The sequence below is a fragment of the Vombatus ursinus genome, unplaced genomic scaffold (assembly GCF_900497805.2).
Source record: "Vombatus ursinus unplaced genomic scaffold, bare-nosed wombat genome assembly UNPS02012147.1, whole genome shotgun sequence".
In the NCBI taxonomy this organism is placed as follows: domain Eukaryota; kingdom Metazoa; phylum Chordata; class Mammalia; order Diprotodontia; family Vombatidae; genus Vombatus; species Vombatus ursinus.
In genome coordinates, this window is record NW_020951925.1 from 901,771 (window position 1) to 924,012 (window position 22,242).

Sequence of the window (22,242 nt, forward strand, 5' to 3'; positions counted from 1 at the left end):
GAGATTTACACACAGAGCCCATCATCAGAGAGATGTTTGAGCAGGGGATGGAGAGAGAGAGAGACAGAGACAGAGACATAGAGACAGAGAGAGACAGAGAGACAGACACACAGAGACAGAGAAAGACAGACACAGAGAGAGAGAGACACAGAGACAGAGAGAGAGAGAGACATAGAGAAAGAGAAAGACAGACACACAGAGAGATACAGAGACAGAGAGAGAGAGACAGAGAGAGACAGAAATGGAGACTCTCCCCCCTGCCTACGGAAGACAGATTGATGGAGGTTTACATGGCGAGAGCAGCACAGAGCCTGTCATCAGAGAGATGTTTGAGCAGGGGATGGAGAGAAAGACAGAGACAGAGAGAGAGAGACAGAGAGACAGAGACGGAGACCAAGGGAGTGCCCCCGTGTTTCCCAGGTCCTCTGGCCTCAGCTGGCATGAAATGAGAAACTTCATCTTTTCTCTTCTCCCCAGGGGCCTCCCTTGTCACCCAGCCTCCCTGTGCCGCCTCCAGTCACGTTGCCGCCCCTGGACACCACCACCATGAGTTCGCAGCCGGGCCTCGTCAAGGCAGAAGGCTCCCACATGTCTTCTGCAGGAGGTAACACAGCCCCTTTGGGTGGGGGCATCAAAAGGTTGCTCCTGGGGGGTGCCCCTTCACCTGGAAGGTAGACACAAGGCCCAGGGAGCAGCCTGGGCGCAAAGGGACCCGCGCCCTGCTGTCAGCACTGACTTACGGTTAGGTTCTCAAGGAAAATCAAGGCAAGTCTGAGACATTGGAACGTTCGCTTCCATCTCGTGGGTGAGAGGCAGTGGGCAGGGTGGTGCGCTGGGCGGAGCACCAGCTCTGAAATGAGGCACCTCTGATGCCTCCTACCTGTGTGGCAAGTGGCTTCACCACTCCGTGCCTCATTTCCCTCTTCCTGGAGACTCAGGGAGGGAAGATGGCTGCCGGGGAGGGCAGGAGCGGCCACAGAAGAAAGGGCTGTGCCCGTGGCCTTGCCAAGCCGTGCAGGGGAAGAGAGGCCGCCGTGGGGGATGGGGTCTCGGGGACTAGCTCGGTTTACAGCTAGGAGGCTAGAGGCCCAGAGAGGGCAGCAGCCCATCCAAGGTCCCACAGCTAAGGAGCCCGCCAGGGCACTGTCGGGGCTTGCTCTGGAAGCCTTGGCCAGCTTAGCCCAGCGTGGGCCCCCCTGATTCTGGCTGTTGGCTGGCCACTCGCCCAGGAGATAAGATGGCCCTGTTTGAGAGCTCTCAGGCAGCCACGTGGGAGCCTCCAGGTCTGGGGGGGCTTTCAAGGAAGGGCACCAGCACCCCCTTGTGGGCTGACCAAGGGACACACTGCCCAGTCTGTGCTCTGTGCCTGCCTGGGCTCCTGGGGAATGCAGCCCGGGACCCCGCCTGGCATGGTGCCTGCCGCGAGGGCAGGAGATGCCCTCCGCCCGCGAGCCTTCCCACCTTGGCGGCCGTGCAGGGTCACAGGAGGGAGAGTGCGGGCAGGGCCTCACAGGCAGCATGGGGGGAGGGAAGAGAAGGCAGGCTTTGAAACCCCCCTGAGGCTCTTCTTGGCTGTGTGACCCTGGGCAAACCACCGGGCCTCTCTGGGCCTCCTTTGTGCCTCCTGTACTTCTGGTCAGAGTCCCCTCCTTTCCCAAGCGAGGCGGCTGGGCTCCAGGCTTTCTCGGGCCCCTTCCAGCTCCAAGTCTTTTACCCCCCGACCCAGCCAGGAGCTGGGCTCCTGGAGCAGTGAAGTCCATGACCTTGAAGGGGCAGCCTGGGCTTCTTGGCAAGGTGGGGGGCTATGGATGCAGAGCGCTACGCCTTCCCTCTTTTGTACTAGTGACCTTGAATTTTTGGACTCAGGTGTGAGACTTTACTTTTTTTCCCTTTGAAATGTCGTCCTATTGTTAGATTCAACCAAATGTTCTTGATGATCGAGGTCATACGGATATTAAGTAACAACTGTGATTCAGACCACATCCTAAGAGAGAAAGGATCATTTCTTTCTCATATTAATAACGAATTATTCAATTAGGAACAAGTTTCCCCTTCTATTTCCTCGTTCCCTGTAGGCCTTTGAAGGGCAGGGCTGATAAAGAAATGAAATCTGGGGCAGACACCCTACTGGGAAACTCAGATCTGTTCACTAGGGAAAGAAAGCTTAGTTTAGGGGGATTGGTGGATTCCAGCCACCTGTGTTTTACTCAGACAGGTCTGGGTTTTTGGATGCATGAACAAGTTTTACTTTGTTCATTTTTTCCTCTGAATTATTTTCTCCTTTCTTGTTATAAGGTACGGCTCCACGAGGGAGGTGTGTGTGTAGGGGGGAGGTGGGGGGGAGTGTTGGAATGGAGGATCAATGAAAATTTACTTTAAAAAGATGCCAGTTTCTGAGGCCTGGCCTCTGGGCAGCCTTGCTGTGGTAACGTGGCTGCCTCCTGGCTCCGGGCAGTGCCCGGCCTCCAGGCCACAACTCACGTCAGCCACGTCGGCTGCATTGGCGGGGTGCTGCCCAGCCTCCAGGCCGTGGCTCTGGCCCTATGACGAGCTTGGAGACTGGACCCTGCGTTTACCACCCGTGTGATGTTGAGCGTGGCTAAAAGGAGGCCTTGACCCAGCCTTCAGGGTCCCTTCCAGGTCCACATTTATGGTGTTCTGATGGTCCCGGGTGCCCAAGGCTTTGGGGGTTGGTGAGCTTGCTGGCAGCCCTGCCACGTCCTAGATGTGGGCCACCCCAGGCCCCCGTGGCCTGCTTTGTACAAGCAGGCTCTTGGGCCGTGTGGCCCCCGAGGGCCCCTCCAGGGAGCACTCCTAAGATTCTGGCTCCAGCCAGCAGGCTCTCGACGTTGACTTGGGGGCCAGGGGCAGACCTGTGAGGCTTGCCTCGAAGGGCCTGGCCACCATCCATGGCTTTGCTCTCATTTCACCTTTCAGCTCAGTTCGATTCCCATGGGGAGGAGGGGGCCGGAGGCCCCACAAGGTCTGAAGAGACTTGGGACCAGGACAGAACAACAACAGAGGTGAGGCCTGGGGCTGGGTACCCACTCTCTGCTCTCCCTCCTCCATGTAAGTGTGGATGGCCACTCTGACCACCGAGGTCTGTGCCCAGACCAGGGGAGGGGTACCTGCTGCACCTCACTGTCTCCAGGCTCCGGGCGGGGGACTCGGGCAAGTGCTCTAATTTCACTGCTCCCATGACCTGTTCCCAGAGTCGTTCTTACTCAGGCAGGCCACAGCTTGGCAAGGGGGCCTGGGAAAACAGAGTGCTTCGTTACTGCCTCCCCTGGGGACGTCTGTGTGGTCTGGTCAGTCTAGGAAGGGGAAGGCGTCTCCCTGCAGACAGAGGCTCCCCTGCCCGGCCTGAGACAAGAGGGCTCTGCTTATCATAGAGACAGACGTGGGCTTGGTGGCAAGAAATCTCCCTCCCAATTAATGCTGGCCAGCCGTGGGATGGGCTGGTGGCGGGTTCCCCCTGATGTAGTGGGAAAAGCCCGGGCTCTGGCAGCTGAGGAGCCGAGGTCAAATCTAGCCTCAGACACTTACTAGCTGTGTGACCCTGGGCAAATCACTTAACCTTGGTTTGTCTCAGTTTTCTCATCTGTAAAATGGGGATAATAGTAGCACCGTAGTTGTTGTGAAGATCAACGAGGTATTAGTGGTAAAGTGTTTAGCACAGTGCCTGGCACATGGAAGGCATTTTGTAAAACATTAGCTCTTCTTACTCAGTGTGTGGTCCTTTTGGGGGGAGGGTCTTCAAGCCATGGCTGGGCGAGCATTTCTGGGGGACACTGGACGAGGGATTCTGAGCCAGGTATGGATTAGAGCAGATGCCCCTGAGAATCCCTGAGTCTGTCTCTGCAGGGAGCTGGTCATAAGGAGGTGTTTGGGCTAAGCTCTTCCAAAGCCCCAAATAGATCTATATTTTAAAATGACCGTTTGCTGTTTCTAATGAGCCGCTGACAAGCCTCACTTCTGATCTGGCGGGGCCTTCTCCATTTCCCGTGATCTTTTGTGGCTCAGCAGTCACACCTGCCTGCTCTCTTAGGCCCCGAGGACGCAGCTTATACTGTCCAGGTCAGCGAGGACCTCTCTGACTGTCGTGGGTGCCAGCTCCCTGTTAGATGTGGGGCAGGACTGGGTGTGGCAAGGTGGGCAGGCGGGAAGAGCCTGGCTAGGAAGGAATGGGTGGGCACCCTTCCCATCTGGAGCACTCCGACTTTGGTGTTAAATCCTCAAACACACCAGGCCTGGAGAAGGCTTTGTGATGGGAGACGCTCCAGCAGTCACTATGAAGTTAAATTCAGATGAGATCCAGGGAGGATTTTTCTGCACTTGTCGAGAAAGAGCAGCCCCTCGTCGATCTTGGCCGCTGGATGTTTGGACTGGTGACTTGCCCTGAATTTGGGCCCTTGTCTCCTTAGGAAGGCACCAGACACATGTCTCCAGGCTTGAAGGGACAGAAAGGTGAACCTGGGGTCCAGGGCCCACCTGGACCTGTTGGTCCCCAGGGGCCCGCCGGCCCTGCTATCCAGAGTCCAGACAGTTCCACAGTACACCAGGTCCCTGGGCCACAAGGACCCCCAGGGCCTACTGGACCCCCTGGGAAGAATGGAGAGCCTGTAAGTCAATGTTTCGTGCCATCCCTCATAGTCTGGGGCCCTTTCTTAAGGTCAGTGGGTTACCTTAACCTGGGAAATGAGGTGGTCACAGCAGCTTCCTCCTGAATGATGCCGTGAGGCTCCTGTGTTCATTTCCTGCTTGCCTCAGGGGGATGGAGGCTAACCAGGATGGCAGGGGGCCCTTGAAGGCCCCAGGAGAGGCTGGGAGCCCACCGTGGCGGCAGGCATGTTGGAGCGGCAAAGCGGGCCTCGTTTGAGGATGCCACGAGGCTGGCTATTAACCAAGGAGTCTCACCTTCTCGGCTGAAGGAAGGGAGGAGGTCCTCTTTCCCACCTTGGAGAATTAGAAGCAAAGGTTGCTTCTCCCTATGGCCAAGTGAAGGAGTTTGGCCTTTCCCTAGAAGCTGGCATTTCCAACTTCTCTGTGCGTGAAAATAAAAGCTAATTTCCTTACCGGGTGGAAGTTTTCTAAGTCCCCGAGCAATGCAGGGAAACCCCATTCCAAGACATAGTTATCAGTTGCTACGTACTCTCATCCATGTCTTTTCTCACCCCACTCTAGGGTGATCCTGGTGAGGATGGAAAACCTGTAAGTTTTTCCTTTTTTCCTCTTTGATTTTTCTTTTTTTAATAGCGTGACTTAAAATATTCAGGTTATGTATTCCTCTTGGAATTTGCTGTGGTGTGTGATGTGAGATATTGATCTAACCCCAATTTCTACCAAAAGGCTTCCGGTTTTCCCAGCTGTTCTTGTCCATGAGGGAGTCCTCCCCAAAGTCATTTTTCTTCTAAGTTTATCAGACTTTCTCCTTTGAATGTAAAAGTGACAGAATATCTGTTGAGTTTGGGGAATCACTTTAGGAGATGTCTGTGCAAAGATATTGACAGACACAGTTGTGGCCTTTTCCAATGAATGAGTGTGTCATACCCTGTGCTTGCCCCTCAAGGATAGGCTAGGGAGGCAGGCAGTCTGCACACCGAGGGGCTGAAGGTCTGGTTCCTGTGGGTGTGGATCCCTTGGGTGAGCCAGAGGGGCCATCTCGTAGGCCTTGCTGCTGGTGAAGCCGGCTATCCCCGGCTGCCCCTTCTCAGTGTCTTTGCTCCAGGCTTCCATGGAGGATCTGCTCAGCACTCGGAAGGCAGGCCTGCCTGCTTCTAGGCACCAGTGCTGCCCCCGGGCTGCCCAGCTGGGATTCCTCTCCCTGTCATCCATGTCATGCATAGCTTCTTGCCTCTGAGTTATCATTGGTGATCATGGGGCTTTCCATTTCCCTCTAAGACATGCGCAGAATCATACAGAATTGGGCTATTGCAAAGCACAATCTAGTCCCCGAAATGACCCCCCCAGTCCCCCACTGTGACATGCCCAGTATGTGTGGGGCAGGTATGGTCATGGGCTGCTCCTCATGGATCATTTTGGTCCCAGCCATGCCTGCAGACCCCAGCAGAGTGGAGCCTGGAAGGGGCTGCTATCAGCAGCAAGAGACTGGTGAAGTCATGGGGGAGTCTCTGTCATCTTGCCCTATCCCCTGGCCCACTGACTCGTCACAGACAACTCTTGGGAAGGCTGCTTCTTAATTCCTTCATCTGTGAAAGGAGAATGGCCTGACTTGTGGGGGACAATGAGACACTATTCCCTGTAATGCGTACAAAAGAGCACGTACAAGAGATCCACTGTCTTGTCTGACTGCAGCCACTATGGGAAGTTTGTCACTTCTTCCTGTCTTCCTCCTAGGGTGAGATGGGGCCTCAGGGTTTCCCAGGAACTCCAGGAGATGTGGGGCCCAAGGGTGACAAGGTGAGGCTTCCTAGGGGCCAGGGAGGGGCCGAACAGAGTTCGGGACATGGGAAGCCTTCCCTGCAGAGCCTGCGGGGTGGCAGATCCCCGTGACGTGCTGTTCTTTGTCAACAGGGAGATCCTGGCACTGGGCCAAGGGGCCCCCCTGGCCCACCAGGGCCCCCAGGACCTCCTGGACCCGCCTTCAGACCCGACAAGTTGGTAAGTCCCCACTTTTTGGCATTGCCCACAAAAGATGCGTGGCTCTGAGAACCTCAGGAGGGAAGCTGCCTTTGGCTGGCCTGTTGGGAAACAGGATTGGGTTTTGTTATCACTAATGACTGAAGTGGGATAAGGGTCTCTGCTGAACAGCACAGTCTATGGCATGGCCCTTCCCGGAGGCCGTGGGAGGAGCCAGGCCAGCGGATGGCCTCAGATGAGGCTGGCCACCTGCCCTCACGCCAGCTCCCAGGGAGGCTGGCTTTCGGGGTCCATGTATGGCAGCGGTCCCAACAAGCGTCGTTCAGGCCATGCGGCCTGTGGAGCTCTGTGCGGGGGGCCTGCAGCTGGAGGGACCTTCGAGACCATTGAGCCTGGTCCATGTCTGAGCAATTGTGCCTGTGATAGTGCCCCCCTGGGTGAGCCTCCAGCCTCCGCCCAAGGCAGCTGTCCTTGCCTGTCCTGACCCCAGGCCTAAATCGCCCCTTTGCGTCTCATCTCCCGCTGTGGAGGAGAGGGTAGAGTTGAGCAGGGCAGGCGGGGGGCAGGCCCGGGCCAGCTGTCCAGCCCCTTAGACCTGGAAGCAGCCACCCTGCCCCCTCCTCCACACCCGGCTTCTGATCCGGCCGGAGGCTTCCCAACCCCTCAGCCCAACCTCACGAGCCCACAACATGAAGCCCCTGACAGGTGAGAGCGATGGTCACAGATCTGGTCTGGAGCTGACAGGGACCTCAGAGGCCATTACAGATGAGGAAACTGAGGCCCAGAGTGGTTTGGTTCCTTGTTCAAGGTCAAATCATCATAACTATATCAGGTAGCATTTGTATGACACCTACTATGTGCCAGGTAGCCTTTGCACGATACCTACTGTGTGCCAGGCACTGAGCAGAGCACTTCACAAATGTTATCTCGTTTGAGCCTCACATCAACCCTACAAGGTGGGTGCTGCTATAATCCCCGTGGTACAGCTGAGGAAATGGAGGCCACCAGACCTTCCCAGGGGCCCACAGCTAGTAAGTGTCTGGGCTTGATTTGAACTCGGATCTTCCTCTCTGCGCTGTGGTGCCCCGGTGGCCTAGCCTGCCTCCATAGGGAGTGAGCATCAGAGACAGACTTGGAGTCTGGGTCCCTTGGCAGCCAAGCAGCTTCCTCCACGGCTGCCTCCCCTCTCCCTGAAGGCTCATTAAAGGGGTCAGGCTTCTTCCCTGGCTCCAGCTGACAGTCGAGGCCAGGCAGGTCTCCTTCATTTAGAATCCATTTAGAAAGGACCAACCTGAAGGGGAAAAATTCTGATTCCCTAATGGCTAGAAGTCAGGAAGCCCTGGATTCAAGTCTTGCCTGACATTTACGGGCTCTGTGGCTCTGGGGTGTCAATTAGCTGCCCAGGTTCCCAGGTAGGCAGCTCGCTGAGCCCCTGTGCTGCTGACCGACATGGGCAGAGGGGGCTGCGTCCCCCTGGGAAATCACAGGGGCAGACCCCAGAGAACAAGGAAAGAGAAAGGAAAGGGTGACCTGCCAGCTGCCCAGCGGAGGGCTGGGCAGAGCCGAGGATGGCCTGCACGCCCCTGGGAGTGCTTCCTTCCTGCCAGGCACCATAGCTCTGGGAAAGTGGCTGGCTTATAGCCACCCTGGAGCTCCAGAGCCTTCTCAGCTCATGGGGCTGAGGCCCAGATAAACCCGCCAGCTCTGCTGTCCCTACCCCCCCCCCCCCCCCCTCTGTCCCCCCCCCCCCCCCGGCCCCCCCCCCCCCCGCCCCCGCTGTCCCTCTGCCCCCCCGGCTCCGCTGTCCCTCTGCCCCCCAACCCCACTGTCACTCTCCCCCCTGCCCCCAGGCTCTGCTGTCCCTCCCCCGCCCTCTACTCTGGCTGGGCGGCTGCATCAGTGGGCTCAAGTCACATCCGTCACGATTGGCTGGTGATGGTTTCTAATCAGTCGGTGCTTTCAGGTTTCCAGCGTCCTCCCCTCTGACCCAGGCAGTGTGGCTTTTGACCCCTCAAGATGTTGTTGCACAACATTCCCTAGCCCCTCCTTTGACGGCTCCCTGGCCCCATTTTGCCTCTTCACATTCCTTACAGTCAGGGCTCCCTACGCGTGCAGAGAGACACCTGCTCCTCCTTCTGGGGGCAGTCATCCCTGGCCCTCCTGTCTGAATGTGGCCAGAAGGCGTCGGAGCAGAATTGAATACTTGAGACCTGTGATTCTGTCAGGCAGAGAGAGGCCCTCCACTGGTGCTGATTTCAACCCCTTCATGTCTTAGTGAATAATCCTCAGGGATTTTTGTGCCTGCCCTCTCCTCCCCCACCAAAAAACAAAAAGAAAAAAGAACTATCACCTGGCAGCCGAGGGTTTGGTGACAAGCTTCTGGGAGTTAGCTGGGCTGCTCCCCAGATGAGGGATGTGGGCTCTGCCCCGGGGCCGTAGGAACTTATGAGAAAACTCCGGTGTCTGTTCTGCCGGGCTCTCCTGCGGGCCTCAGGGACGGACACCAGGAGTCTTGTCACCCCGCATCCTGCTGCATCTAGGTCTGAGAGGTGGGGGCGCCTGATGTCATTGGTTCTCCACAGCCCCCCCCTTTTTTCTGTTTGTAGACTTTTATCGACATGGAAGGGTCTGGCTTTGGAGGGGACCCGGAGAGTCTGCGGGTGAGTAGGCTTGGGAAGGGGGTGGGAGATTCACCCAAAGGGTAATCCTCAGACCCCATTGTAGAGGTGGTTGGAGAAGGTAAACTGAGGCCCTGTCGTGGCCCTGGACACCTTGCAGGTGACCCTGATCCCTCACTGTCCCCTGTGCCTCCAAGTTCATTGTACCCCTGGCTTAGCTCTCTAGTTAGGTCATAAGCTACTTACCTTTGTACGCCCCCAAAGTAGGGGAAGGAAGCACCTGGCAGGTATTGGCTGAATGAGTGAATCAGCCAATTAAAATAGTCCATGTTTACTAAGGTAGGTCAGTTGATAGAGGGGGGCTCAGGAGTGGAAAGGAAAGACAGTGACACATGAAGGTGGTTCCTGAGATTGCTGTGGCCTGGGAAGGGGCTGGCTTTGGGGGGACCTGGAAAGCCGGGGGCAAATAAGTGTTTCTTGGGCTGGAAATAGGTCCTTGAGCAGCCAGCTGGGGAAGATACTCGAAGGAGGCCCAGTGTCTTACGGGCAGATGAACCAGCAATGGCCCTGATGCCCCTAGAGTCGCCTCGGGCACTGACCTGCTCTGAGGCACCCCGTTCTTGGTACACTCATCTGTTTTTTCTGTGCACACTCTCCAGGGTCCGCGAGGTTTCCCAGGGCCCCCGGGGCCTCCAGGAGTGCCAGGCTTACCGGGAGAGCCCGGTCGGTTTGGAATGAACAGCACCGACGGCCCCGCCCCCCCGGGCCTTCCCGGGGTGCCAGGCAGAGATGGCTCCCCCGGACTGCGAGGACCCCCAGTAAGCCCCCTGTCCTTCTTCCTGACCCCCTCCACTTCGGGTGAAGTCCAACCCAGACGGCCTAAGTGGTCGTCGCTGGCCTGACGCTAACTGCAAGGCTGTCGTGTTGTGTTAGAGGGCGGGGCTGGCTCGCCTTTTGTGTCCAGGGCACTTAGCTCAGAGGCTTGGCAATCATTCGCTCAGGGGTGACCGGTCAGCTTCTGGCCTGTGTCACTGTGGGCCTTCGGAAGGACTCGATTCTGCCGCCCCGTCTGGGAGGCAGTGGGTGTGGGGAGGGAGCTCTCCCCTAGAGTGGGAGGACCCAGGTTTGACCCTCACTAACAGTGTGACCTTGGGCAAGTCACTTAGCCTTCTTCTGGGCCTCAGTTTCTTCCTCTTTACAAAGAGAGGGTGGGCCTGTCTCGCCTCAGGTGTGCTTGCCAGGTCTAGAACGCCAGGGTCCACGGCCCATGTTTGAATAGCCGGGAGGTCGGCGGGAGTCACGTAAGTGACAGGAAAGCCAGAGAACCTCCCGGCTGACAGCAGAGCTGGGGGGCGGGCAGAGGGACAGCTCCTGATCACAGATGGCGCCTTGTTTTGTCTGTTCTTCTGCAGGGCCCCACAGGCCTTCCAGGAAAAGACGGACAGCCCGGGAAGCAAGGGCAGAAAGGAGATCGGGTAAGGGGCTCCCTGATTCTGGGCCCGGCATCTCCCTCAGGGCCCGGCCTGGTCAGCTCTGCGTTGCACCGAGGACCTCCGGCCCACGAGGGGCTCTGGAGACGTGGCCATTGGGCCGACAGTGAGGAGGGGCCCCGGCGGAGGTGCTGAGCCCAGTGTGACATTGTAGTGGGGACCGGCTCAGAGTCTGAGAGCCCTGAGTTCCGGTCCCGCCTTTGGCTCTCCTGCCTGGAGGATCGGGCTATGCTGCTTCCCTTTCCCCCTTTCTAAAATGAGAGGGTTAGATTAGGTGGCCTCGAAGGTCCCTGCCAGCCCAGCCCCAGAAGACGGACCCTCCTCCAGGACACCAGCGCCACCAAACACGCGGGGTCCAGGGTGGGGCAGAGGGCAGGCCTGGCTGCGAAGCCCATCCAGATCTCTAAGGGGGTGTCTGACTGAGGGCTAGGAGCCACACAGGCGCCTGTCTGGGCCCCGGAGCCACCCCGCTCAGACACACCCCCCAGGTTCTTCCCCATTTGCAGTCCTGCCCTGCCTGCCCACTCCCCTCCCGGCCAGATGGAAGACCCCTTGAGACAGATAGGTAGACCCACACGGACCGCCTGAAGAAGGACCACCCTTCCGTGGCGCGCTTCCAGACCATTGCCTCTCTGCCGAGACACTTCCTCGTTGGGCGGCATCCGTTCACACCTGGGTTTTCCTGTGCCCAGCATGGTGCCTGGCACATTGTAGTTACTTAACCAACATTGGTTGAATACCACTTACATTTGACCCTTGCCCTGCCTGCCATATTCAAAGAAAAGCCACTGGTGACAGGACCTGAAATAGACATGGCAGAACACAGGCCGCCCAGGGGCTCAGGCGGGGACCAGCCAAGGCTTCCGGGGCTGGGGGCCGCCTCCTCTGGATGTCGGTCTGACAGCCCGGCTGCCGGCTGCCGACTGCCTTCATGGTCGGTCTGATGAGATGGAGTCTGTGCCCGGGGCCCCACCCTAGCGGACGCTTTGTGCACACTCGGTGACCGATCGCCAGAAGCCTTAATCCTTCCTTCTCTTTGCAGGGTGACGTGGGTTCCCCGGGACCAAAGGTAGGGTGCAACCTGCTTTTCTTGTGGGTTGGTTGGCTGTGGAGTGACCAGGCATGGGATGTGTGGCCTGCAGGAGACGGCGCTTAGGGTTTAGGGGTAGCAGCTGCCTGACATTTGAGGAGCAGGGATGGAAGCAACGTAGGCAGACGGGCGTGGGCTGGGGCCAAGGAACCCAATTCCAGCCTGGTGTAAGGAAGAGCTTCTGACAATTCAGTCTGCCTGCTCAGAGTGAAGCCGGCCACTTCAGGAAGCAGTAAGCTCCCTGTCCTTGAAGGTGGCTCCCAGGCAGAGGCTGGCTGACCCCTGGCCGGAGAAGGGCATTCAGGCTTTAGGGAGTGGGTGGCACCCAAGACTTTCCCACCCTGGGATTCTGAGTCTGGTGTGGGCCATGAAGCAGCCTCCCTCTGGCCCTCCATGCGCATTGCTGGGGAGCTGCCCGGCCCTGATCTGCAGGGGATAACTGTCCTCTTTTATGTGGGAAAATGGGACTTCTTGCCCCTCCCCCCTCAGGGTCTCTTGGGCAGGGCCAGGGGAGCCTGCTGAGCATGGCTTCTTCGAGGGGTGGATGCAGATGGGGAGGGCATCCACGAGAGGAGGTGCTGCTGGCTGGTCCCCCTCTGGGGACAGCGGAGGGCCTAGCCCTGTTGGGAGCTCGGCAGCCCACCTTCTTGCTTAATCTCCCACTGCAGGGCAGCAAGGGAGACCTCGGCCCAGTTGGTGCTCCGGGTGAAACAGGCTTGGCTGGTCTCCCTGGACCCATGGGCCCTCGGGGGCTGCCGGGCCCCCCTGGCCCTCCGGGGCCACCTGGCCCAGGCTGGGCAGCTGGATTTGTAAGTACGAGCCCCGCCCTTTTCTCTGATCCGAATTCTCCTGAAGGCTAGACATCGGCACCGAAGGGGGATGTCCCCTCCACAAGCCTGCCCCCACCACATCCCATCATCTGTCTTCCCCTGAGAGAAGCCCCTCTCGTCTCCTAGGCACCTTCCCTGGGGCCCTTTCCCCGTGGCTCCTGCCTCCTGAGGCCAGTAGCCCTGGCCTCTTCGCCCCCTTCATGTGCTGGGCTTGGCTGGCCTTGGGTTCAGTAGAAGCCTAGTCTGCAGGCCTGTGTCTGTGTGTTTCCCCCTAGGATGACATGGAAGGTTCTGGGCTGCCGTTCCGGACTGCCGTGCCCGGCACCCGAGGGGCCGAAGGACCACAGGTACAGATGAGGCTGGGGACGACTTGGCTGGGCCCTGGGCAAGCTGGCTGACGGAGGGCACCTCTGGATGTCTCTGAGATGAGAGATGCCTCTTTGTGACGTGGCTGGCAGCAGCAGCCTTGGGCCACTCAGGGAGGAAGCCGTCAGGCACCTTTCCCAGTTGGCCAGAGAGAGATGGAATCCAGGGGGTGCACCCCTCCCCTTGGCAGTCATTGCCTCCCTTCCCTGGTGGGGGAGCGTCTGAGCTGAGGCCCAGCCTAGGCAGATCGATGCCCACAGGGCCCCTGACCAGAGTGGGCAGGGACTGTGAGGCTGTGCGATCCAGGCCCCTCTCCTTCCAGAGATGGAAACGCTCCAAGGGCACCCCGTAAGGGCTTTACGTTGAGTTTGATAAGACCCTTTGTCCTGCCCCTCCATCCTCCCAAGAGCCTGAGATGCTCAGTCCCTGCCACGGAGGGACAGCTTAGCTCCCAATGCAGTTAGCGCATTCTTTCCACGTTTGATGGGCACTGTCAGTCCATGGACAGTTCCCCGTAACGCAGTGTGGTTGCTGATGGTAGATTTCCTTCTCTCCCCTCACAGGGACCACCTGGACTTCCTGGGCTCAAGGTCAGGAAACACTTTCAATCTTGGTTTTAAGTGACTTTGTCCAAACTTGTCTATTGCAGCCGTGATGGCCCCCTCCCCAAAGTTCTTTTGTTCTGATAAAATAGTGAATCTGCTTTTTTTTAGTAGAGGGAGGAAGGCCACCAATGACTATGGAAGAAATGTGGGAGGAGGGCTGCCCAGAGAGCGGGAGGGCCCCTGAGCACAGGCGTTCCCCTGGGGTACCAGGCAGAGCGGGCTCAAACAGCCCCCTGGCCACTCAGCCCTGGGTGGGAATTCTCACAGTGATCCACCTCAGACATAAAAGGAATGTGGAAAGAGCGTGGGCTGTGGAGTCTGAGGGCTTGGGTGCAAATCCTGCCCGAGGTGTTTCGTGCCCCTGGGACCTTGGAAGGCGCTTCATTTCCCAGCCTCCATCCCCTCCTCAGATCAGGCGATGACCGAGGAGTCTGTCAGCACCTTAACTGGCCTGCTTGGGTCTGCTACGTGTGTCCAGCAGGGCTTCGCCGGGTGTTCTATGTGACGGAGCCCGCATGCAAAATGTCCGAGATCCGGCCTTCAAGGCTCCACGTTCAGACCGTGGGCTTGGCAGAAGCGGGCATGAGAGGGAAAGCCGTACTCCCGTGAGGACATGAGGGGCAGTGAGCCTGCCTCGCTCACCTGCTGCCTCAGCCTCCTGACTCGCTGGGGAAGGGAGGAGAGAGGTAGTCATGGCCAGCCGGGGCTCATCTCCCGTCTGTTCTGTCCATTTCAGGGCGATCGTGGCCTGGTTGGACAACCTGGAGAAAAGGTGAGAAGGCCCTGGGCCCACTGGGCTGTCGTGCCCTGGGGTCAGAGGGGCAGAGGGAAGGGGTGCCCACCTAGGGGGCCAGGACGCTCAGGCCACCCCCGGGGTCTCCCCATCCCCCTGTCGGCCTCTCCTCCCCACGAGGTTTTTCTCCCAAAGGCTCCCCTCCTTCCTGCACACACACCCCTCCTTAGCACGCCCACAACTGCTGTGGCCTGGAAACACCCCAGCCTGTGAAAGGGTGTGTGTAGGGGGAGAACACAAAGTCTGCACCCGAGGCCTTGAATGCAGAGCCGAATGGGGAGTGTGCCGAGTGTCTTGGGGAAAGGCAGGCTGCTGCTGTGGATTTAGTCAGAAGCCCTGGGTTCAAATCTCATCTCTGCCCTTTGCTCCCTATGCACCCCCCTGCTAGGACCTCAGTTTGTTCATCCGGACATTGGGGTTGTAGGGCATCCCCTGAGGTTCCTTCCTGCCCTAAGTCATAATCTGGTGATGGTCCCTTGAATGCAGAGGAAGGGGCCAATCAGAGCAGCCTTCCTGGAGGCGGTGGGACATGTAGGATTTGGAGTGTCAGAACAGGGTGAGGGTGTGCATGGGGTTGGATGGAGGTGAGCTCTGGGCCGGGGTTAGGAGTGTCCAGCTTTGCATGGGCTGGGAACCAGGATTGCCGAGCCCCCACCCAAGGCAAAGGAAAGACTGACAGTGGGCACCCGGCTTCGCCTCTCCAGGAAGGGCAAGCTGGCAGAATCACTGCCTAGCTGTGAAGGGTATGTGCTCACCTCCGTTTCCCGTCCTCATTTCAGGGTGATCCTGGCTTTGCTGGGCTGCCTGGGAGTGAAGGCGTGCCAGGGCCTCAGGTAAAGGATGGGTGGGCAGCAAGGAGGGAAACCACCTAAAGAATGAGCGCGGCCCTCTGGGCCTTTGGCTGTGTCCTCTTCCACCCCAGCCCCCACTCTCTGAGGACGGGGGTCATGGAGGGCCTCCCAGCGCCTGGGCCCAAAGGCACGTAGCTTCTGGGGATGCCTGCCTTCTGATTCTCAGGGGCTGTGCAGAGCATGGCTGCTCTTCCCTCCAGCTCCCCAGGACCAGTGCCCTGGTGGAAGGTGGAGCAGGGGTGGGGGGCCCACAGAGCCTTCATTCTGCCAGGCAATCAACATACATTAAGCTCCTACTATGTACTCTTCTGAGGGAGACAAACCGGTTAGCTGTCCCACGGTCAGGGAAGCCCATGGGATCTCCTGTGAGAGGCTCAAGCCCCGGGGTCACCAAGACCAGGTCGAATCCCAGTACTGCCCCTGGTCAGGTCTGGCCTCTGAGCCTCCCCGTCCTCATCTGGAGAGTGGAGATAACGCTGCCCCTGCACCTAACTTCCAGGGGGGCTCTGAGCATCAGCTGTGGTCGTGGCCAGAAAAGATGTTAGACACAAGCACCGCCTGGTGCCCCTGGAGCACAGCCTGAATCTCAGTAATAGGCAGGATGGTGCCGTGGCAAGGGCACCGGCCTCAGAGTCGGGCCCTGTGTCTAAGGGCTGCCCCAACCCCTTCCTGGTCATCTGACCTGGGGCCCTCTCTAGGCCTCACTTTCCTCCCCCGTAAAACGAGGGGGTTGGACTGACAGGCATCTGCACTCAGTCCCCTCCAGCTCGAGGCTTACGAGCATTATTCCCTTGGATTCTGCTTTCTTCTGGATCTGCTCTGGGAAGCTTCAGAATTCACCTTCTACATGGCACAATGATCACCTTTATTTCCCTGCAGGGGCCGAAAGGGGATCCAGGAAGCCAGGGGCAGAAGGTAGGGGAAAGTCGTTGGCTTTCTCCTCTACGTCCTTTGAGTGATGGACAGCCCCAGATGCCAGGGCTGCCGGGGTCACGCCGGGGGCTGCCGGGATCCTGCCGGGGGCTGCCGGGGTCACGCCAGGGGCTGCTGGGGTCACGCCAGGGGCTGCCGGGGTCACGCCAGGGGAACGCCGGGGGCTGCCGGGATCCTGCCGGGGGCTGCTGGGGTCCTGCCCATAACCAGGATGTGGGCATCTTGAGGAATGGATGGAGCAAGCTCTGGTTCAGATCTTGCCTCAGGCACTCACTGATTATGTGACTCTGGGCAAATCCCTTTAACTCTGTGGGACCTCAGTTTCCCCCTCTGTAAAAGGGGGACATTGGCTTCACTGACCTCTAAGGTCGCTTCCAGTGTGAGATGATGACCTTCTCACCTGTGCCCAGAGCACAAGCTGTGGGTTGGAAGGAGGGTTAGATGGTGGATGCCCAGTCACCCCTATTTTAAAGGGTCTGAGGCCATCCCATTGTGTTTAAGCCTCCTGGGCTGGTATTTGTCCCAGCTGCCTTGACTTCCCTTCTTGGTCAGTGCTGGAGCTGTTGGGGGGGGGTGGTCAGCAGGGAGGGGAGGGCAGCTCCTGAGGGCCTGTCCTTGACCCGGTCACCAAGCCCTTTCTGCCCTCTTCAAAAGAGCCTCACGAGGATGCCTCCCTACCGTCCATTGTTAGAGAACTCTGTTCTCAGGCCTGGAAAAGCTGAGAGGATTTCTCTGTTTTCTTCTAGGGAGAACCAGGGAAGGATGGTGTGGGGCAGCCCGGCCCTCCCGGGCCTCCTGGCCCTCCAGGAGAGGTGAGCTACGTATCCGAGGAAGGGGTAAGGAGCAAGTCTTGGGGCCAGCCCGCTCCTGTTTTCTCCCTAATTGTGCTGGATGGCAATGCCGTGGCAGAAGGCCGCCAAGGATCTGGAGCTGTTGCTAGTCAGATTGCGTGTGCGCACGAGTACCTTTGTAGCACACGTGTGTGCATGTGTGTTGTATCTGACCTGCGTGTTCAAGGTGCCTCCAGGGGTCTTTGGCAATGACTTGGGAGGACTCCCTGCAGGCATCCTCCTTGTCCTTGGGTGCAGACCTCTGAAAGCTGTCTTTGAGCCTGAAAACCAAGGCATCTGTGAGGAGGCGGGGGACAGGTCCCCTGCTAGAGATGACTGAGGAGGGCAGAGTTCTCTCAGTCCCCTTCCATTGCCATCTGGCCCTCCACCTGCCTCTTCTTCCTGTGGCCTTCTCACACCCAAGTGCCCTAAAGGGTACTCAGACTGCAGGAGAGGCAGGAAGCCGCCTGGACCCACAGTGATGAAGAGCCCTGGGTTCCAATCACATCTCCACCATTTCTTACTTTTCCTTGGGCCTTAGCCTCCTCCTCTATAAAACGAAGGAGAGTGGATGGGGCAGGATCCCTGCCAGCTCTAAAGCCATGGGACCAGTGACCCTCCGATTGCACCTGCAGGGGAATAACATTTTATTTTATTTATTTATTTATTTATTTGCTTAGGCAGCTGGGGTTAAGTGACTTGCCTAGGGTCACACAGCTAGTAAATGTCAAGTGTTTGGTCTGAGGTCGGATTTGAACTTGGCTTCTCCTGACTCCAAGGCTGGAGCTCTATCCACTACACCACCTAGCTGCCCCTGGGAAATAACATTTTAGAATTGCCCTCATGGAGAGACCTCCTCTGGGGAGTTTGTCCAACATTCTACGAGACATAGAGGAGTGGGGAACTTCACTCTGACGTCTAAGCAAACAAAATCAATGCAACCCTGCTACGAAGGGACCTTGACAATTGGGAGAGAAGAACACAAACCACAGTCTTTGTGCCCAATATCTCTGGCAGCTGTCCACAACACAAAGGCAGCTGATGTCAGGCTGTGAGTATCCCCATGCCTGCCCAGAAAGCTAACGCCAGGCTGTGGGCATTTCCCACGCCCAACTAGAGAGCTAATGCCAGGCCATGGGCACTTTAGCTAACGCCAGGTTGTGGGCATTCGCTATGCCTGACTGGGGAGCTAACCCTCCCAGATGCTCAGATGACTCACTCTTCTTTGGGGGGGAGTGTCTGCCCAGGACAGAGAGTTTGCTCTCCTGCTTTAGGAAGGTTTGTCACCAGAAGGGATTGATGCAGAAAGCAAGGTTGGGCACTTAGGTGGGCACATGCCAGTCAATGGCAATGGCCCCCTCTAGGAGAGTCTAGGAGACCCTGTTCCTTGGAAACAGCATTGGCAGACGGGCTTTGCCATCAGAGTGAACGTCCCTCTCTGAGTGGATAAAACCAGAGTTACTGGAGCCTAGTTTGTCGAGAGGAGCTTGAGACTCGCAAGCCTGAAGGGCATCAGAAAACAAAAATGATGCCAAATGAGCGATCGTGGGTCTTTGGATGGTGGAGGAGGGAGGGCGCCACGAGATGAGCATGTGGAATCTAATTTTTCTTTTCTTTTCTTCCGTCGGTTTAAAGAAAACCTTTGCAAGCGTGTCAGGGCGGGAGGTACGTAGCCCATTCTATTTCTCGGGCATTCCTGAGGGCTCCTGGCTTCTGGCCAAGGTGCTTCACAGGGAGAGCAGCCCTTGACTTCGTGAACGTGGGATGCCATGTGGGCACTTCCTTGAGAGCTAACATTGGGCTCTTGGTTTTCCCCCAGGGCAGACCCGGCTATGCTGGATTCCCGGTAAGCGGCTATTGCCCCCGTCCACCTCTACACACAAGAAACTCTCCCTCTTCTCTTGCTAAACCTGCACCATTCAAGGCTTCTTTGTTAAGCTGAGAATGTCAGTCAGTCTCTGCCCCTGTGCCCATTGCTAGGCACTGAGTGTGAGATCTTGTCAGGACTCTCACACTGGCAGCGTTACACTGGGGTGACAGACACCAGCCTCCTGCTCTTGTCAGCCTCACGCCAGGTGGAATGCTGCCATTTCCCTGGAGACAAGCTTTACATAGATGGTTTGGAGTGCCCCTCCCAGACCTTCAGGAAGGAGGCACCCGGGAAGCCACGTGGGCCAACCCAACCCAGACCGAGGTCCCTTTACACCTCTCCTGTCATTCTGTCAGGGGCGACTCTCTCATACAGGAGTGTACGTAGAATGAAGGTCTACGGAGTCTAAAGTAGAAACCCCATACAAATCTGAGCCACTGACTGGTGGGCCATCTTCCCTCTGTGAAGAAGGGGAATAGTGTGGTCCTGCTGGGTAGGCAGCAGGGTTTGGAGGCAGTAGCTCTAGAATAAGGACCAGGAGATGGCTTCTGGACCTCTCGCCTCAGGTTATCCGGGTGGCCTTGGGCACGTCCCTTCACCTCCTTGGGGCCTCAGTTCCTTTCTATATAAGAGGAAATGATCATGCCCAGCCAATTCTCCTCCTTTGGGAATGGCTAACAGGCAGCGGGCTGGAGAAGCCTCTTGTTGGGAGGTCTCTTTGTGTCCTGGGGCATATGCCTCTAAGTGGCTGTCAGAGAGGTCCCCCCAACCTCATAATGGAGTCTGGGGGGCAGGCACTTCACTATCTCCGTCACGTCTGTACCAATGCTCTTCCTTTCTAGGGCCCAGCTGGTCCAAAGGGAGATATTGGTGCTAACGGGCCACAGGGTTCCCCCGGAGCCAAGGTAAGAGAATCAAGTGGGAAAGCAAGGGCCTGGTTCTGAGTGCAGTCCCTGAACCCTGAAAAGCCTCAGTTTCCTCAGTTGTACAATGGGGCTAATCTTCCTTTGGAGAGGCTCTGCCTGGAATAAAATCATGTTCTCCACCCAATGAAGAGCCTCCCAGTCAGTGAGCCTCCTTTTTAATCCTACTCTGTCCTTTCTTTGCCAACATTAGGGGGAGAAGGGCGAACCTGGAAGTATCCTCACACTTGCCGAGAAAGGAGCCAAGGTTAGTTTGAATTTAGTTTGGGGTAAGCCTGATTGCTTTCCTCCCCCTTCTCTGTGTACCCAGGGTTCATGATTGGAAATGCCAGGGAACTGAGAATAGCATTCCTGTTAGTCAGTGAGGTGAGCCCAGGTGGAACCTCCTGAGAAGGAAACCTAAGATTGGCAGATTTCCAAAGAGAGCCAAGGTGCCCAATTTCTCCATCACCTGGGCTTGGGGGACAGAGCACAGGGGTACTCTGGACCAAAGGGGAGGGGAGGGGAGCTCCTGGCCTCCGGGACCCTCCCTGCAGCCAGGCCCCAGCTGAGAGCCCAGCGTCATCACCTATTCTCCCTGTTAGCGCAGCCCACTCTGTCCTGGGCCTATCTCCAGGCAGCCACAGAGGGAAGGAAGCCTCCAGCCTTTGCTCATTCTCAGCCTGCTCAGATGGCCCCACAGTCCAGGCTTTGTTTCCACAAGGCTCAGCTAACTCCTTTCTCCTTCATGGTCATGAGCAACGTCACCTATCTGACAAATGGCATCCAGGAAGGGAGCCGCTGCCTTTGCAGCCAGAGCGCCTGGGCCACACCTGCCTCTGATGCTTTGACTCGTACAGCCCTGGGTGGGCCCTTCCCTCTCTGGGCTTCATCTTCTTCAGAGGGCTACATCTCAGTCCCAGAGCTATGGCCCTTTAGGGTCTCACCTGGAATACTGCTCTCCTACCCACCACCTTGTGTCCTGTGCTCATGGTGCTGCCCATGGTGCTGAAAGTGAGGAATGCCTCAGGGCCAACCTGCCCCTGGCAAAACAGATTTTAGAGACTGAAGTCCAACAGGTCTTCATGTTATTAAAGCCAGTGTTGGGGCAGCTAGGTGGCGCAGTGGATAGAGCACCGGCCCTGAAGTCAGGAGGACCTGAGTTCAAATCTGGCCTCAGACCAAACACTTGACACTTACTAGCTGTGTGACCTTGGGCAAGTCACTTAACCCTGATTGCCTCACTAAAATAAAAAAAAAAAAAGAAATAAAAGCCAGTGTCCAGGGTCTGGGCCTGTGATTGAATGTGAGGCGGGGCAGACAGGAGCCCCAGCCCACTGGCTCTCATAGACAATCAGCTCAGAAGGCCTGGAGAGCTGCCCGGATGACTTTCTGAGGCACATAGTGGACTCTTGGGCAGGCGTTCTGGTATCTGTCTTGGGGAAGGGCAAGAGACAGTTTCCAGTAAGCATAGATGGGTGTCTCCAGATGGAGCATCAGGGGTCTGAGCAGCCGGGGGGGGGGGTGGGCTGAGGATAGCAGTGGGAAAGAATGTTGCCTGATGGCAGGTGGTGGTCAGTCATATACTAATGTGGCTTGGGTTTCCTTGCACAGGGGGACCAAGGCTACAGGGGGCCCCCGGTAAGTTCTGAACGCTTTTTTCTTCCCCCACTTTGTACTCTGAGGGTGAGAAATTTGCTCTGGGTGATGTGAGCATTGACTTCGAGGCTCAGCGCCCTCTCGCCATCTCTGAAACGTGGCAGGAGATGCTGTAGTGGTGGCAGCGTGAACCTCAGGGTTCCTGGCCCTGCCGTTACTGATGTGCCTCTTCTCCATGGAGCCTGTGCCCCCCACCCTGCCCCCCATTCCTGGGGCTTCATTCTGATCATTCAGCCCTTTTCCAGTATGTATCTGGGAATGGGGGCAGTGTGGGGTACTGGTGAGCCCAATGGCAGTCCAGAGACCTGGGTCCCAGGTTCAGCACAGCTACGAGCTCAATGTGTGACCTCAGACAGGTCATCCCATCTGTCTGGGCATTGGTTTCTTTCTCTATAAAGCAAAGAGGCCAGAATTCATGGTTTTAAGGCCCTACCATTTACAAATTCCATGATATTCCTGAGCCTCAGTTTCCTCATCTGTAAAATATAGAGGCTGGACATCAGGGTGTCTAAGGGTCCGTTCACCCGTTCACGTCCCATGACCCTCTGAAGCGAGACCCTTTCTTCTGGTGGCTCTCAAATGCTGTTTCTCTACTTTAGGGCCCCTATGGACGCCCTGGGCACAAAGGCGAAATTGGAATTCCTGGAAGACCGGTAAGCATTGTTCAATTTTTTTGTTTTCTTTGTCTTCCATTTCCTGTTTGGTGTTCCCAACATGCCCTGCCCTGGCCTTGCTGTCAGGAGCCCAGGCCTGCTGCTGCTGAGGGATGGTAATGGGGGCCACCAGCAGGCCAGGCATATGAGTG

General features: G+C 57.3%; 1 protein-coding gene across 6 annotated transcripts in view; it reads left to right on the forward strand.

The window, feature by feature from the left end:
* Window positions 1–22,242, forward strand: part of COL18A1 (collagen type XVIII alpha 1 chain) — a 130,726-nt gene that overhangs the window by 96,266 nt on the left and 12,218 nt on the right. For 5 of the 6 annotated variants that reach the window (XM_027857412.1, XM_027857413.1, XM_027857410.1 and 2 more), the window contains 23 exons: window positions 478–604; window positions 2,938–3,023; window positions 4,425–4,622; window positions 5,185–5,211; window positions 6,358–6,420; window positions 6,535–6,621; window positions 9,207–9,260; window positions 9,878–10,036; window positions 10,631–10,693; window positions 11,751–11,777; window positions 12,467–12,607; window positions 12,904–12,975; window positions 13,558–13,584; window positions 14,336–14,371; window positions 15,172–15,225; window positions 16,123–16,158; window positions 16,923–17,012; window positions 18,642–18,671; window positions 18,826–18,852; window positions 19,719–19,781; window positions 19,993–20,046; window positions 21,393–21,419; window positions 22,037–22,090. In XM_027857412.1, coding sequence (XP_027713213.1) covers window positions 478–604; window positions 2,938–3,023; window positions 4,425–4,622; window positions 5,185–5,211; window positions 6,358–6,420; window positions 6,535–6,621; window positions 9,207–9,260; window positions 9,878–10,036; window positions 10,631–10,693; window positions 11,751–11,777; window positions 12,467–12,607; window positions 12,904–12,975; window positions 13,558–13,584; window positions 14,336–14,371; window positions 15,172–15,225; window positions 16,123–16,158; window positions 16,923–17,012; window positions 18,642–18,671; window positions 18,826–18,852; window positions 19,719–19,781; window positions 19,993–20,046; window positions 21,393–21,419; window positions 22,037–22,090 — 1,602 coding nt within the window. The remainder of the gene's footprint in view (window positions 1–477; window positions 605–2,937; window positions 3,024–4,424; window positions 4,623–5,184; window positions 5,212–6,357; window positions 6,421–6,534; window positions 6,622–9,206; window positions 9,261–9,877; window positions 10,037–10,630; window positions 10,694–11,750; window positions 11,778–12,466; window positions 12,608–12,903; window positions 12,976–13,557; window positions 13,585–14,335; window positions 14,372–15,171; window positions 15,226–16,122; window positions 16,159–16,922; window positions 17,013–18,641; window positions 18,672–18,825; window positions 18,853–19,718; window positions 19,782–19,992; window positions 20,047–21,392; window positions 21,420–22,036; window positions 22,091–22,242) is intronic. The other variant, XM_027857409.1, reaches the window with a different exon arrangement.